The sequence below is a fragment of the Numida meleagris genome, chromosome 1 (assembly GCF_002078875.1).
Source record: "Numida meleagris isolate 19003 breed g44 Domestic line chromosome 1, NumMel1.0, whole genome shotgun sequence".
NCBI classification, from domain to species: domain Eukaryota; kingdom Metazoa; phylum Chordata; class Aves; order Galliformes; family Numididae; genus Numida; species Numida meleagris.
Genome location: NC_034409.1, coordinates 56763008 through 56780026, shown reverse-complemented (window position 1 = coordinate 56780026; position 17019 = coordinate 56763008). Strand labels below are relative to the sequence as shown.

Below are 17019 nucleotides of genomic sequence, written 5' to 3'. Positions count from 1 at the left end.
CTCTCTTTTTTTTTTTCTTCCAAATTCAGAATCAGAGGGTTTCCCCCCTGTATTTCTCATTTACTCCTTGAACATTACAGGCATTAGTCAGCAAACTCCTGCTATTTCTTCAGTGAGCCCCTGACACTTGCAGACTGACTAATCCTTCTCTCCACACACTTTGGCTCCAGTTACATCTGTTTTTCTCCCATAAAGAAAGGAACTCCACATTACAGGTAGGTTGGTCACTCTACGGCACACTCGTACTGCCCCACAGCCCACCATCTTTTGACGCACACAGCTGAAAAGCCAGGCAGGAGGTCACAGCAGGGCCTGAGTTCGGGTCACTTCCTAGCTTAGAGAAGTAGCATTCATAATCGGGGAGTAGTTGTTGCCTAAAGCACAGGAATGTGGAGGGTATCATGAATTAAGACCCGAATGTCCCGGGATATCTGCTGGCAGTCCAGCATGGGTCACTTTGTCTCCACGTGCCTGTCCTCCCCATGATGGAGATTTTCCGTCCTTGCTGAGGTGTATGATGCCTCAGCCCATGCAAGGTCTCGGTTTGGCTGCTGAGGCACGAAGACATGGTGAGTGAAAACACAGCTCCTTGTGACTCAAGGCCACCTCATTAGAGCATGACAGAAGGCTCCCGGTGTCCAGGCAGGCTTGCACAAGATGTCCACCCACAGACACCCTCACAGGGGACCTTGTAAGTAACTAAGGCTCGTGTAAGCACACCTACATACCTGCCCACACTGCGGGTTTGTTACATGCACCTTTCCAGGTGATGCCAACAGCACACAGACCACTCTCCCCTCCCCCAGGTCCAACACCCAAGGAGTGTCCTCAGGGCCAGATCATGCCCTCGGGCTACAGCAGGCACCAAGTCCCACCCCAGCAAGAAGGACACACAACCAGAGCAGAGCACATCAGTAAGAACTGGTCGGAAGGCTTGCCACCTTGACAGCAGACAAGTTTGCTCTCTACATGATCCCACCACCCACCCCATTCCCCCTGGTACCTTGGTGCCCATTCTAGGAGGGTCTTCTGCATCGCCATGTAAGGAGGTAACAAAACAAATCGCTGGCTCCAGTGCCACACTCCCTCCTGGCGGATCTGTTTCTCTCTTCTTAACTGTTTCCAAGTGCCTGACTGTTTTATAATCCCCACTGAGCAGTCTTTTAACTCCTTCCTCACTGAGCCCTTCCACCCCTCTTGGTCTGCACTCTCCTAAAAAGCAGGAGAAGTCCTTTAGGAAAGCTACGGAGCACAGAAAGCAAAGGAGGGGGCCCGAATCAAAGAAGGAACAACGGAATCAAATTGCACGTACAAAAGAACCAGTACATTACTCATATCCCCAGCCTTCGCTTACGCAGAAAACTGAGTCTTCTATTAAGATTTTTTTTTCCTTTTTCCTATGGACATTTATGTACAGTAGAGGCTTACTTACTGCTAATCTCCTCCTGCTTATTCATACCATGAGGTCATATGTTTCTGCTGGTAACACAATTTTAAATGACACAGCAGCTCATTCTTTGAGTTCTGAACTGAAAGCACTTTCTTAGATCATAAGTAAATATAAGTCAATGGCTTCACACCCAGTGTCACCAGCATCCCAATTTAGGCATATTGCAAAATCCTAGCAGAACTGAGACTGGGTATCGCTTTGCCATTGAAAGCATCTTGGGCATCTCAGCAGGGGCTGCATGGAGATGCTCAGGCAGAGGGACAGAGGACTTTGAAATGGCCCTGAAGTGAACTGGTGAGAGCCACACGTGCTGTTGGTGTGCTAAAGGCTGAGTATTGTATGGCTCTGTTGTGTGTGTGCACAGCTCTAAGTGCAGATCATGAGGAGAGGGAGATACTTGGCCTGAGATGTTAGCAGACGCACAGGACATGGTTGGCGCCACAATAACCACAACGCCCCGCAGGTCGCTCTGCACCAAGTTATGCTGGCAGCACAGTGTGGGGTGGGATGAGCTAAGTGATTCCGCAGCTTTGGATTTCACAACCCTGATGACGTGCAAAGTGATGTCACAGAGAACTTCGGTGCGTACTCTGCTCTTCTGAGAAAATGAATGAAGAAAATGGGGGAAAAAAAAAAAAGACACGGTTTTCGTACATCCCCTTCCAGGCAGGAACACAACACCTGCAGCTGGCTTCTGCTCTTCTCTCAAAGCCCATGGCTGCTTTTTCCAGAGTCTTGAGGTTACCCCTGACAGCTAATACTCAGAAGTTTGCCAAGGTATCTTTTTCCCTGACAAAATGAGCTATTCTGTCACACGAGGCTGGGCTGCAGGGCTTTTAAAAATGGTTCTGCTGATGTTCAAAGGGAGCAGCTTGCTGTGCAGAGGAGTGGTAGAGTTAATAGTAGTAGGATCAGCACAGGCTCCTACCCTGCCATCTGCCTTCCGCTCAGCCAGGCCTTCTGCTGAACAGCCAACACAGGCTGGGGCCACAGGAGTGAGAAGCAACTCAGTGACATGAAAGACTGCCTGGGTTAGCTGATTAAGAATAAGATTCAGAGCGCAGGAATCCTGTACAGCGCTGATACTGACTCAGTCCGGGGATTTCATGGGGATATTTAAGCCCGTTTTTTCCAAAGAAGTCTTTTATTTGGAGCAGGTGGGCGTTTGCATGCCTGCCTAAACCAACCCCAGGAACCAATGATCCTAGAAACCCGGGTCATTTCTGAAATTGCTATGCTTTTTTCTCGGTCACCCCCCGGTAGAAAGTAGTGATAAATAATATTTAACTGCCTCATTCCCCTGTCACGTTCAACTCCTTCCCATTTATAAAAGTACATGGAAAATGCAAGAAAGCCCACTGGAATGCAGAGGCATCCTCTCACAACTGTGGGTCACTGATCTCCCTCTGCTCATTTTGTGGATTTCTCCTTTTAAGCACTGACCACTGCCAGCTACAGGATGTTCCTGCACCTCTGGACTGACAGCTGCCTCAAGAGCTTTCCCACTTTTTCTTTCTTTTCTTAAATAATAGAAAAGGCATTTAAAACTTGCAGATCGCCTCAAAGTAACAAATTGCTGACCCGTCTCCAAATTCTTGCTTGCCAGTGCAACCATGAAGAGGGGAGACTCAATCACTTTGGGGGACAGCTGGGGCAAAATGGCTTTGTAGACCCATAACAAAATGCTGAGATCCTCTCTGATGTCGTATCACTCCACGGTGATTTGCTACAGCAATCCAATGAACTGTTCTGTCTAACCCTCAAATCCAGACCCAGCCATCCACCTTCTTCATGAAGACAGGCAGTAGAAAAAGTGGGAGGGTGCAGCTGCGGATGAGGTAAGGAAATGAAAGGAATGGAGATCTCCCTCTCCCACAAACAGAGGATGGGAAAAAAAAGACAGGGGAGCAAAAAGCCTGGACCTAATCATGAAAAACAATAGCTCGTAATTTATTTCCATATCCCCTCGCTAATGCTGGAATAATGCTAACAGCGGAATTTTTATGGCATGCATGTCATGCCTGCAAATACCAAGTGAATTACTTCTCAGCAAGGCTATGGGCTATGGCACTGAGCAGCACATTCGTTACAAGTGATTGGATGATGAACAACAGTTCCCAAATTCCTCCTTCACAATGCTACTTGCATTAGTTGTAATTTAATGAGAGAGAAAGAGAGAGACAGAGAAAGTTTTGGCTCTAACCACTGAAATAATACTGCCTGCTGCTGCTTCCCACTGGGTCTTGTATTAACTCACACCACTGCCACCATCTCCACCTTCTCCTCCTCCACTTCCTCCAACTCCTCCCTTTTCACACCCATCCTCAGGTGCTAAGAGCAGTGTCAGGAAACCTATCAGTATGGCAAGAAAGGGTGGCGAGAAGCCCCAGCCGCGGTGATCACCAGCAGAGTGCATTCTTGCTGGCTGAAAGGCAGAAAAGGACACAAAACCATCCCTCACTCCCAGAGATGGTAATGGGCTAAGGGGGAGGTCCTCTAACAGGGGGGTCCTCCAGTTTCAGGTGGGTTTGTACCCCCTCCCATCTTCAGGGCAGAAGCAAACTCCCACTCCCACTTCTTTGCCCCAAGGGCCCCGTTGCACAAAGAGAGGCAGGGGCATCCTGCGGATTTCTGTGCTGGAAAGATCCCAGCTAGCCAGCATCACCTCCCTCTCCTGCAGCAACCTCGCCACACAGCCCGACCCTATCACTTGACAGGACATTTATCCACCAGATGACCCTACACTTAGGTTCACCCCTGAAACATGACCCAGCATGTGGGGTCTCACTGGCTGGGCCAGCAGAAAGCTGAGAGGTCTGATCTGAGCAGCAAACCTACTATTAAGAGACTGCAAATATCATCACTGCTCTCCTGGTGTAGATAGTCTCTTCAGTGCTCCCCTGTGACAACACATAAGTGACAAGCTTCCCCTGGTTCCTACCTCATGGAGACTCCAGATCCCCTTTATCCCCTCTGTGTCATATGTAATTTAAAAGCGCCCCAGCCCTGGCCACATTCTGTGGTGTTTTGAAGAAACAAATCCAAATTAAACTTACATGTTTCTAAAACTAAGGTACAGGCAGGGGAAGGCAAAATGCCCTTAGGATTGGAACCACATGTATTTGTGCAAATGAGAGCTAGGATTTACAGTTACCCAGGCTCCAGTATGTGCTACACTCCTAGCTGTGGTTTAGAAACAATCTGGTTTTTTGTAAAGGCTGACAAACACCAGTGATCCAGCATGCTGGCCAAAGTACTATGCCCTATGCTGACCACCTTCAGTAGGAAGGTGGGCAGGATGGGGTTACCCCAGCCAGTGCCCACCCCAATGGCTAAGTGGCCTTTGGGAGGTGAGCCTCCTGTCCTGGGGTGAAGTTACAGGGGTGATCTGCTGCCCACCACAAGCCAAGTACACTTGCTCAGGGATTCAACTATAGGGTGAATGTATGTAACCAGATGGATGACAGCCAGCTGGCTTGCAGGCAGAATTAACCTGTTTTTTCGAATTTGGGCATCCAGGGGAAAACCACAGAGGTCAGAATCACTAGCCACAATTAATCACACCCGGAATTTAAAAGCTGACCAACTCCAATGCTTGTGCTGGGACAAGCTCTGCTGGGGTCTCCTGTGCAGCTGCCTGGGCCTGCCCTCCTTGCAGGCTGTCATGGCTCATACAGGGTGAAACTCGGCCCCACAGCCAGCCAGCATCCCCATGTGACACTGAAGGTCCACATAAGCCTCCAAATCAGAGCTTACACGGGGCTTAAGCATAGCTCAGCCAACAACATGGGGCTGGCTTTCCTCCGCTGCTGGCTAGCCACCTATGACCCCAAAACGGTGCAACCACACACCACTGACCAGCCCCAAGAGGGCAAGGGTACTTCCCTTCCCCGCATCCCCACAGAGCACAACAGGCACTGCCAGGAGAGCCTACCGCTCCCTGTGCCTTGTTTAGCCGAGCACCTCCCAATATCTGCCTTTTTAGCAAACATTTCATGGTAACCATGGAGTGTTTTTGCCACACGAGCGCGTCTGCACTCCCACTCCCCCACACAGCCACTGCCCCGCAGGGCAGGGGGCCGGCAGCGGAGGATTCCACTCCCATGGAAAGCCGGCATGTTCTCAACACGTGGCTCACCGTGTCCTCGGCCATGAAGGCCTCCGGTGGGCTGGTAACCTTCAGGCAAGCGTGACTGAACATGACAGGGCTGTGGTAGGGGGGAGGAGGCAAAGGGGCAGAAGCTGGTGGGGACAGAAGGGAGAAGGCAAAATGCAACAGGGGAGTGAAAGCCCAAGCCCCCTTGTGAGTCCTACAGCAATGCAGAATGAGACAGGAGAACCAACTGCAGCTGCAACACATTTGGGAAAACTTCTCGTCTGTTGATGGCTGCTGCAGAAAAATAATGAAACCCAAATGAAAATCTATGACCAGCAACTTGTTCCAGTGATGACATAAGCATGTTTCTAGCTTACTCCCAGAGTGGCCACAAACATCTGCTTTATTGCACCCACTATCAAAAGCATCAGGCATCCCCACCTGAAGCCCTGCCCTGCCTTGTCACTCACCCACATCCCACCTTCTTCCTCCCCATCTTATTTTCTATAGGCAGGGGCTTTTGGCAGGAGACATGGTGTCTGTTTGTGACAGAACTCCTCAAGGGAAAGATATCTCCTTTCGGGAGAGCTTCCTCTTCCTGAAACCCCTTCAGTCCTTCCTGGCTGAGAGGAAGTGCAGGGACTGTCAATGACTCAAGTGCTCCCCTGGGAAGCAGCGATGATTTTGGAGGAGCACCAAAGAACTTTGAAGCCAAGCCGAATCCTAAAGAAAAGAACTCCACAACAGAACAGGTTCACTTTAAGTATAAGCAAAAGAAGGGCTAAGACACCTACCTATAAGGATACTGAAACTGATACAGCTACTTTACTGAGGTGGTCCCACCTACTTCAGATACTTTATGAGTGGAATGCTCAACACATCTAAATGGGTACAGATCCCCTAGGAGATACTGTGTTGCATACAAATGCCAGCTACATTGTAGGAGCACAACAAGACTGAAATAACTGAGGACGCAGCAGGACCGAACAGAGAAGTGCAGCAGAGCTGGAGAGAGACCCAAGCAGCAGTTCAGCAGGCCCACCAAAAGCTGACGCTGGGAGAGGTGTGCGTAAGATGTCAGGCATGCAGCTGTTCTGCATCAGGATGGAGAAGAGCTGGTGGATGTGGATTACAGATCCTTTCCAGCCAAAATAGCTTAGTTATACTTTTTTTTTTCCAGCTTGAATTTCTAGTAACTCTTTTCTTCAGCCTGAAAGAGTCACATTGCTTCAAAATCTTTCCCTGCCTTTTACAGGCAGAGTGGCAGTGTCCCCTCCTGAACACTCTGTGATTTACAGCCTTTCACACTCGTAAAGGCTACACAGCCCCTTATGCACAGACTGCAGACAGCACTCCTGCCAACGCATACGCTGCCACGACATCGCTCTACATAAACACCCTGCATTTACCTTGTATATATTTCCTCCTGTACAGGCTGAGACAGCTCACAAACACATAGAAGGCCTAATTTATACTTATAAAAAATCTCCCTTCTTCATTCCTTGCAGAAGGAAGACTTCAGTAAACAAAGGGGAGGCAGCCACAGCAAACACATACCTGCAGTCCTACATGTGGCTGCAAACAAGGGAACACATGTCCCACATGTGTACATACATGTACACTCTTCCCTTGTGTTCTCATACACATGGTATCTACAGTCCCTTCCGACTCATGTGCTTTCAGACAGCACAGGCATTGGGAAGCTGCACTTTTCATCATCCAGGTGCTCGCAGCCTCAGATCATGAATGAGGAAATGACACTGCAAGAAAAGTATTGTCACTACCAATGGGGTATGTCTGCGTCTGGGTTTCCCATGTCCTTGTCAGGTGCTGCAGCTATTTTAAATGGGGTTTGCAACGTGTTTCTTATCCCCACTTGCTAAATACATCCACACTCTGATGTTGAGAGAACACAGAAGAGGAGTTTGATGGGAAGGCAGGTTTCTGGTGGAGCCAGTGGTAGTGCCAGAAGAGATCAAGGAATTTATAATTGTACTCATGACTAAATGTGATCCCCACTTGCTTCACAGGCACATGCCCTGGGGGAACTATTATGTCTTGGGTTTCTCCACAGAGCCCTGAAGCTGGCTGCAGCCAGGAATTATCCTCCTTTAAATCCAGGTTCAGAGAAAAGGTTGCCTTCTCCTTTCCCTCTGCCAAGGACCTCAATGCAGCCCCCACTGCCCCATTCCTACGAGTCTCGCCTGCAGCAGCCAGTTCCCTGCAGGACAGTGCTATCAGCCTGCTCAGAAAAAGGGCTAGCGCACAGCACTGGAGCCTGTCATTATGCGAGCTGTGCATGGGAAGCACACTAAACCAGTCCTCTGTGGTCTGTGCTGGCTTCCAGTACGCTTCCATGAAGGTGACCTAACTATTAACTCCTACTGAGCTCTTCTGTGCTCATGCATTTTATAACTTTAACCACTGACAGCATAACAGAACCTGAGCGCCTTGTGCAATTCCTCCCACCTGCCAACGTCTCCCTAGCCTAGCTGCACTGAGCTGGACTGAAAACTCTTCACTCAACATGACCACAAAGTCCACCAGCAGCCTGCCAGAAGCCAGAGAGCCTCTGTGTGCTTCTCTTCTACTGACCCAGGGCACGTCTTGCTGCAAGGCACCAAATCGCCCTCGCGGAAACAACCTCATTACGTACTCACCTACCCCATCGCATGGCTAAAGCAAGCCAATATGTTACATATTACTTGCTTTTTTCCACTGACAGCTAACACTCAGTGACCTTCCAACAGGCTGGAGGGATAGCTGAAGGAGAACACCAGAACGATGCAGTTTATCTGGAAGTTAGCAGCACTGGTGGTTTCAGGTTGAGGCAGTCACACCTTATCCTGCACTGCTGAGGTCCCTAGCCTACACTTCTCCCTGCAGCAGTGGAGAGCCCAAGTGCAGGATCAGAACTTTGTGCCACTGTTCAGGTGCTCGACAGCACCACAACAGATTTGCTGTTAGACCAGACCCTACAATGGGTATTTTCAAGGCTAGCAATAGCTACTTTACTCCCCAGAAATGTTGTCTTGAGAGGAAGATTAAAGATTGTGCGTGCACACACAGCTATTAGGATATGTACAAGGGTTTTCTCAGCAATTTTAGCTCCAGCCTCTAAAAGTCAATCATCTAAATAGGAAAGCAAGGAGAGTGGCTAGAAATTACCTCTATTTAGAAGCAAAACAGAGACCTCCTGAAAATTCATGCCAAATTCTTTGGAATTTGTCAACAGTAAATGCCACCTAGGAGAACAAAATAAAACCCCACGCATTCAGCTAGAAGTTCTTCACCTCCAGCCTCATGGTTTACGCAGAGAGCCTTTCTACCACTAAAAGCATGGAGCAACACAGACATGTCCCACAGCAGCCCTGCTGCTGTCAGCTTCTCTTGGAGAAAGCACCCAGATGGTCACAAAGCAGAGCCTCAAGGCCCTCCAGCACAGCTCTTCCAGAAACTCCACTGTAAAATCCTGACCCTGGGTCAATCATATGGTCTGATTTATGGGTGAAGCCAGGAGTTGAACTCAACGACCCTTACAGGTCCCTTCCAACTCACGATATTCTATGATTCTAAAGGCAAGGTTCAGCCCCTCTGCCACAACCACGCTCAGAGCAGGCTGGAGCTTCTTCCAGAGGCCACACTTCTGCTGATATTCTTCTTTTGTGTACCTCTCCCTGTTCTCCCCATGTCAGATATGGCAGATTTGACCACCTGTTGCACCTTTTTGCAAATACAGGTTGTGAGCCCTCTGGGGCAATGCTCCATTCAACCACCTTCTGGAAAACGTGCAGCACAGAGATTCTTGACTTGGGATCCTGACTGCCAGTGGATATAAATAATTGGAAATTAAAATAAAAGTGAAGTTGCACCAGGGAACTGTTGCGCTTCCAAGTTTTCTTCCAGACTAGATGACTCTCAGGGGACACGGGAGAGCTACCACTGAGATAAACAAAATCTATCTCAGCCTACCAGGTTTACACGGAAACGATCAAAAATATGTGTCCGTATTGTTCTGACCTCTACATCTTCTTTATTTTTTTAAGCTTTCCTCTAACCTTTAAAAGGCATGTAAGATAAACAGAGAAGAAACTGGGCAGACAACATCCTCGGATGAGATGGAGGAATATAATCAAGCCTTCAGACACATGCACACAAACACCATAATTTATCTCTTCCTCCTCCTGTTTGATATTATCCTCTGTTCTAGTATCATAATCTGTTGCTATGGAAACAGCTATGATGTCACCACGAGAGGTTTATGGATGCCTCGAACAGGAAGGAAAGGTACATGGCAATGGGAGAGGAAAAAAACCACCTACAAACAGCTGCCGAGCAGGAGACGTTCCAGGAATGGCAAGCGTTAAAAGGGGAAAGACAAATACATCGATGGCAGTGACGCTACCGCAGACAAAAGCAGAATATAAACCGCATTTTAAAAATAAAGAATGCTTACAAATTTTGCCTGTCAGTAAAAATATTCTGGGGAAGCTATAGGAGGTTCCTGAAAAACTAAACTTTATCTGAAACGTTCTGCAAGTTTGCTGGGACTGGCTGTTTTCTGAGCCTTGGTGAGAGAATCCAGGCCTCCATCATCCCGCTCCATCGTCCGCTGTAAAGTTACCCCCAGAAGCATGAGCCTAACGCCCCGCCGCTCACTGCAGCTTGCAGCCAGGGAGCTGCTGGCCTCCTGCCACTCCGTGTGCCTTTATGATCTTGGACTGGGAGAAAAACCGTGTCTTCAAGCAAAAATAAACAGCGAGGTGCTGAATCCACTGGATCACATCCAGTAGCAAATAAACGCCGTAACCCCAAACTATAAGCAAGAGCGAGGTTTTTTTTATTCTTTTCACCTAAGAGAAAAAAACATAATCTTCCAGACTCTCTGCTAAACACCCCGCTATACCTGGACTGCTAGTGGAGAAAACAGCACAGGGAACCTTGTACGCTCACAGCACACCCTGCCTTAGGGCCACACGCATCATGCAGTGCACGATGCTGGTGCAACTGTCACACACACGGCTGTGCCTCTGTTTGTAGCTGTTTCACTCACCTGGACTGACAGAGGGAGGGCAGGCAAAGGGACAGAGGGTGCGACAGCCACGTGTGCCCTTACAGCCATCGTGTGCCGGTGCCTGCCTGCAGGAGGATGCAGCATGCAGGGTCTGCCAGGGAGGAGGAGTGAGGATGGCAGATCACATTCTTCCTGCATAGCTGCCATCATCAGGGAAAGGGCAGTGGCAGTGAAGGAGGAAACCGCAAGAATCTCAGATCAATGAGAAGTATGGATATTTCAGCTCATCTCTGCCAGACCAGAATTTCCCCAGCATGGAGAGCAGCATCAGAGATCTGGGAATGCTACGGCATCATTTTTGCCTCCGGCCTCAGCTCTAGCAAGGGAATCCCTAGGCAGACTCTCCTTCCTGCTTATGAGCATTAGGGTACCAGTGGTACCTCCTGCCCTCACCTGCCTTCCCTCACAAGGACGCTAGAGACAACTGTAGGGAAAAAACCTGGAAGGGATCGAAGTCAGTAAGAGCAGCTGCAAAAACAGCCCAAGCAGGAGAAGCTTCAGTGATTCACAGAACTTTCTGTTCCTGACAGCTTTGGCTGTGACAGCCTCAAACCCTACACTTTGCAGGGATCATCTCTCCCTCCTGTTAGTCACTTGCCATCAACTTTCTCCCCCACCTGTCTCTCTCATCCTCCTTTGTCTTGTCCCTTGACCTACTTCCTTCTTCCCTCCCTTCAGCCCATCCTCCCCACCTCAAATGAAATCTGCTAAAAAATGTTTAGGAAATTCCATACAGAATTCATGCTGCTTGCATTATCTACCTGTATCTGTATCTATGTAAAATGTAAATTCTTTAGGGTGAGAACTATCTATCACATCACGTCAACATCCTGCCTGGCACAATAAGGTCCTGCTTTTCTTTGGCACTGGTGCAACAACAGCAAAAATTATTGTTAATACTTTAAAAGCACCGTAGAATGGTAAGACAGGAGGAGTGAAAGAAATGCCAAGGGTTTTGTGTTTTTTTTTTTCTTCTGTTTCTTCTATACTTGGGGGGCAGTTTTTTTTTGTTTTGTTTTGTTTTTTAATGAAACAATGTCTCTTCTTTTGGGACTGCAAAGTGGAAAACAAAGCTGATCTTGCTGAAGAAACAGAGACTGTGCTTTTTTTAAATTGGCAGGTGACACCAAGCAGGAAGGGACTGCAAAGTCAGTGCAATCAGATTAGAACTCAAAACAGTCCTGACAGATGAGGAAGGACAGGATGGAATTCAAACAGGACAGCTAGCTCCACACACATAGCATAGAAAAAAGCTCACCAGGCATCAGACCTCTAGACAGAAGCTGAAGCCGTGGCACATCACAAGCTAAACACAGGTGAATGATGCTGCAGTGCACAAGGCAATGCAAACAGGAGCACTGTCTGTAAGGCACAAGAGGGAATACTGCCCCATGTAGCCAGTGAACCATGGGGAAAGCACTGGGATCCAGCAGTGCCATTCAGAAGAGGTGCGGGCCTACTGGAAGGAATGCAGGGAGCCAGAATGGTCAGAGCTCGACCAAACAAGGCACAGAACAGATAGCCGAAGGACAGGTCTGAAGAAGGATTAGCCTGAGGAACACAAAACCAAGGAGAGACACACCAAAGAAAAAGGAATACTTTTTCCTCATCCATTCTTGATAGCGCAAGGAATCATAGAAAGAAAAGCACAGCTGAGTTACAGAGGGGAACAAAAGTTTACACCAACAATCGCAGCAAGGGGCAGTGATTGCCCAGGCAGGTTGCAGACCCTCCTCTGTACATGGGGACGAGCGTGTTAGGGAACATGCTGGCAAGCACATCTGGCATAGTAGTACATCCTGCTTTGAAGGAGAGGGAACAACTTTTTCAAGTCTTTGCTGCATCCACTTCCTAGAATTTTGGTGAGAGCTAAGTTTTTCAGGCACTTCAGCATAGCTCACAGAGTAAGATAAACCTGTCAGCCTTCAGAACTGAAGGAGACATCAGTCCGCAGGCTACCTCAGTGCAACACTCTTGTTCCAGGTCTTGCCAATGCCTTCAAGGTTTAAAGGTTATAATGGATGGGGAACACAGCTGCCCTTTAGAGTTCCCCAAGTTTCTCCGGCAAATCTCATTGCCTTGTGGGGCGACCTTTCCCTCTTGCCATGGTAGGAACTGTAAGCGATTGTTCTCATTTCATCCTCCCAGAGACAGATGTCAGAGGAGGCACTGGAAGGCAAGTAGAACCAGGAACAAGGCATGAATAATGAGTGAGTTCCCACAAGTGCAACCAAACATCCCATCATCTGAAAAACAAGGGAGGAACCTGCACTTCCCTCACGCAGCATAACCCCCGGCTTGCTGCAGAACACAACTTAGCCTGGGCAAAATGCACAGAACTCCACTGGCCACACTGCCTATCCACACTGTGCCTCGCTGAGCCCAGGCTAAGCCCAGACCAGCCAGGGGCTGGCATCTGAAGGCACTTGTCTCCTGCTGGCCATTTCATATCCCTACTGTGAATAAGTAAAAGATGCCATTCTTTGGCATGCTGTCAGTGATTTGATTAGACAGCCATTCTTTATACTGTACTTTGAACATACATGGCACTGCATATACACACAGTATTACAGATTATTATTACTTCCATTAAATAAATACATTCTAGTGGCATGGCTTTTTAGTTCTTTTAGCCGCAACTCTGATTCTCATAAGCACTCTGATGTGGCAATTCCCTCGCCAACCTGGGGAGACTGGGCCTGCTCCTCCACTCACTGACAAGATGGCAAGTCTTACAAGAGCAATTTCTGCTCCAGAAGCGACCCTACTCAAAAGGCTATCCAAACGCAACAGCGTCCCAAAATACATGTCTTTGTGCTTTCCAGAGGAAGGATATCAGCTCCTAACGTGGCTAGATGAAAGAGGACTCAGGTGCACACTGTGCCACTGTGCTGTAAGCAGGTGGAAGCAGTAACATGCCTCGACTCTCCCAGCACCGCAAACTGTGAAATATCCTCTCTGAGATGAAATTATCCCCTGGGCCTGTTTTCAAAACAAAAGCTGAACTCTGTACTGCTAAGAGCATAAGTTTCAAAGGAGAAGGCCTCACGTTAAACACCCAAGTCCACATTAGGCTATGTAAACAGGTGAAGAAAAAACTTTTTCTCCAAATAGTGTTTAATTCTTACTTGTTTTCCACTAATTAACCTCCCGAAAGTCAGAAGAAAAACAACCGATAAACAATATTTCACATTCAAAGGGCAGAGATTTCCTAGTAAGGGTGAGGAAACAGCCTCATTTTTATAAATGGACTGATTAAGCTATAGAGGCCATGAGTCAGAAAAGTACTTAAGCATGTGGTCGCCTTTAAAGACATAAACAATTCTAATGAAGTCAGCAGCACCACCTGTGCACTTAAGTTTAGGCACAGACCTTAAAATATCTTCTTAAATTGGGAACAGAGAGGAAAAGGGTGGAACTTGCAAAAATACCCAGCCTCACCTCCCATCCGTCTTGTCCTCTCTGGACACAGTGATGGGGACACCGCAATAGCTGTCAGCCCACCACCACCCGCGCAAAGTTCCTTTCTCAGCTGTCTCACCCAAAGGTTTGCACTACCCCAATTGCACCTCAATGCACAGCCCCGTGCCAGTGTCCCAGCCCAGCTCCAGCAGGATGTGCTGCTGACCTCACTGTCTGGCATGACGGCACTTAACACCATCACCAAGATCCTCCGCATGGTGACCACCACTGGGACAAGGACTGACCTCTGCTCCCAAGTCACCGACTCCTCCACCATTTGCTTTCCCAGAACTTTCCTCCTGAAGGAGCATCCACCTACTTTTACAAGCCATTGCTGGGATGTGGCCAAAACTTAAGCTTATTCCATCAGCCTCCTAAATACTTTGCCTGCTTCCGAGCAAATGGCATAACTTCCAGCAAGTGATAGGAGATAAAGCTGGGGACGGACACCAAGGAGGGCTCCAGAGTCCACACACTCAGGGTGCATGGCCAGCTCCTATCCGGTCTACTCGTCACCTGCCAGGAGCCTCTGATGCTCTGGGTCCGAGGGCCGCGGCTGGTCACCACCATCACCTCCCTTCACCCCAGAGCCTTGCTCATCGGCATGCCCCTGGTCACAGCCACTTCTTCCAAAAATAAAACAGCATTTTTCACCGTGACATCTAAAAAACATTTAATCACTAGACGATGCATGATAAGATTAATTATAACTGGAGGGGGCTTCCTGTTATCCTGAGCTAATAAAAACTTATGCTTTCGGTCCCAGCGTTGATTTAGCCCAAGTTATGGTTATTGCTCCATAAACAGGAAGCGTGTTCGAGTTATCATCCCAGCGCACAACCTCTGGGGTAAGGACCTCTCCTTGGTGTCACTGGTGCCGCCCAACTGATGAGGAAGCTCTGCGCGCTTTCACAAGATGTGATGACCCATGAGCAGGGTTTGACTGTTCTGGAGCCTTGGTGTGAAGCAGGATCTGAGCCCTGACACGCTGGGGTCAGAGCTCCAGGCCTCCAAAACCCAGCAAGAAGCTGTGCACAGGCAGCATCCTTCTGCATGCAGCTCCCGCAGTGGCACCAGTGGCGAGGTGCAATTTACAAATATTACAGATATTAATTCCATAAGCCGCCCACATATAAAACTACCGACGCTGCTGCTAAAAATACACTGCAAGTTGCAACGAAGTTGTTAGGAATGAGAAGCAAAGCAAAAAGGAACTAAACCCAAACAGAGGTAATCACTGTTTTGCAAATAAAGGTTAAGGCACACAAACACCACTCAAAGACCTGGTTCTGAAGGGTACCACGAGGCCAGGGCAATGTGGCTGCAAGGGCAGCCCGAGGACCCCGAGGCTCACCTGTCCAGGCCATCTGCTTCCCCCTGGAGCCATGCTCCCAGCACCCAGCTTCAGTGTGCTGAGCCGGCCCCTGAGCAGGGGCTGTGCGGCATCACACCCACCAAGGCCTGTGCTCCAGCCCTGTACACGTACCCATACAGCTCACAACCCAAATCCAGGTCACACACTGCGCAGCGGTGTTCTTTCTGTTGTATTTTACTGGGGAGGTTTTTATGTCTTTCATTTTACCGCTCAGCTCTGCAATGCTTGGAAAAGATGGAACGAGAAAAGCAGGCAGGAGAGAACATGATAGCAAAACCTCTGAATTCCTTGAGAAGAATGGTTAAAGCATGGTGAGGGAGGAGGATTTCAGACCAGATATTTATTTATTCATCATGCCTCGCCCGTTAATATCAGGTGGGGCTCTGTTCTCCTTCCCAAGCTGGCATTTAAGCCGGCAGCTCAGTGCACGCACACCATGCTCATCCAAACACCATGAGCTGCCAGAGATCTGCGTGTGCCCTGTTACACTCACCCAAAGTTCCACTGAAACCGTTTCACAAGGCCTCCCAGGTGTCACCTTTCCTCCTGGGGCACATTTTCCACAGAATAGCCCACGCTTTCTAGCCTGCAAGACACAGACCTGCGTGCCCCTGCTCTGCTGGTACCCCAGGAGCTCCCCGCAGACCCGGTACGATGGCAGCACAGCCATCCGCCGCAGCGCTGACCCTCGTGCTCAGCTCGGCAGTGTGAGAGTGCCCAGTGCTCCAGCACAGGGATGCAGGCAGATGGCAGAAGGATGGCGGCCCTCTTCTCCTTCCAAGGAGGAAATTACATCCCCTGAGATAAGTAAGTTTTTATCTATGCGCTGTGATATTTCAGGGAATTGTAAGGACCTCTCACGGCAAGCAGGAGAGGAGTCACAGCCATTAACCCCTCCTCCGCCTCCCTCTCAGCTATCCAGAAACAATTTAACCCACAAACACACTGCAACACGAAACACATAAAGCAATCCCCATCCGCCCCCACGCTATTTTCTGGCTCTTGTGGTTGGGGATATCCACCTACTTCAGGCCTCCAGACGTGCCGCGGACCCTCTAGGATTTTCTGCAGCAGTTCCAAGGAATTCGTTTTCACAGGTTGCTGTTCAGGGCATTATTCCTTTTCCCCATCTGTTTTCCTTTTCCAGCCAGGCCACAGCCGAAGTTGGGATGCGCAGAGGCACCGCTAAACTTCCCGCACACGCTGCGGTGCGGCACGGCCAGCCGCTCCCCGGGAGCCGCGGGGGGACGCGGCCTCTGCTCCCCTCCTGTCCCCTGCCCGGGGGCCGTGAGGCCGCGGGGGCGGGCAGGGCGCCGTGAGGCCGCAGGCTCCGCTCATGCCCCTGCCCCGGGAGAGCGGAGCCACCGCCCCCCGGCTGGATGCAGCCCGGCGCGGAGCGAAGTTTACGCAAATCGCCGCATAATCCCACCGGAGCGGGGAGGGCTGGGGACGGGAATAGCAGCGCGCAGGGCGATGCAGGACGGCCGCCCGGGGGCCGCGCCGGGGGCACAGGGCCCGGCCCGGCAGGTACGCGCCGGGGCGGGGACGGGCGGCGGAGGGGC

At 49.5% G+C, this 17019-nt stretch overlaps 1 protein-coding gene across 4 annotated transcripts in view; it reads right to left on the bottom strand.

Annotated features, from left to right (window-relative positions):
- HIPK2 (homeodomain interacting protein kinase 2) overlaps positions 1–17019 on the bottom strand; it is a 131863-nt gene that overhangs the window by 113533 nt on the left and 1311 nt on the right. The window contains exons 1-2 of one of the 4 annotated variants that reach the window (XM_021387848.1): positions 1874–1966; positions 1004–1212 (exon numbers count right to left, since the gene is read on the bottom strand). The exons of 1 other annotated variant lie outside the window; for it this stretch is intronic. Coding sequence is in view for 1 of the 3 variants with exons in the window: in XM_021387833.1 (XP_021243508.1) it covers positions 1874–1880 (7 nt within the window). In the remaining 2 variants the exon portion in view is untranslated. Of the gene's footprint in view, positions 1–1003; positions 1213–1873; positions 1967–16483; positions 16924–17019 lie in introns of those variants that run through there. 2 more of the 4 variants (XM_021387837.1, XM_021387833.1) reach the window with 2 other exon arrangements.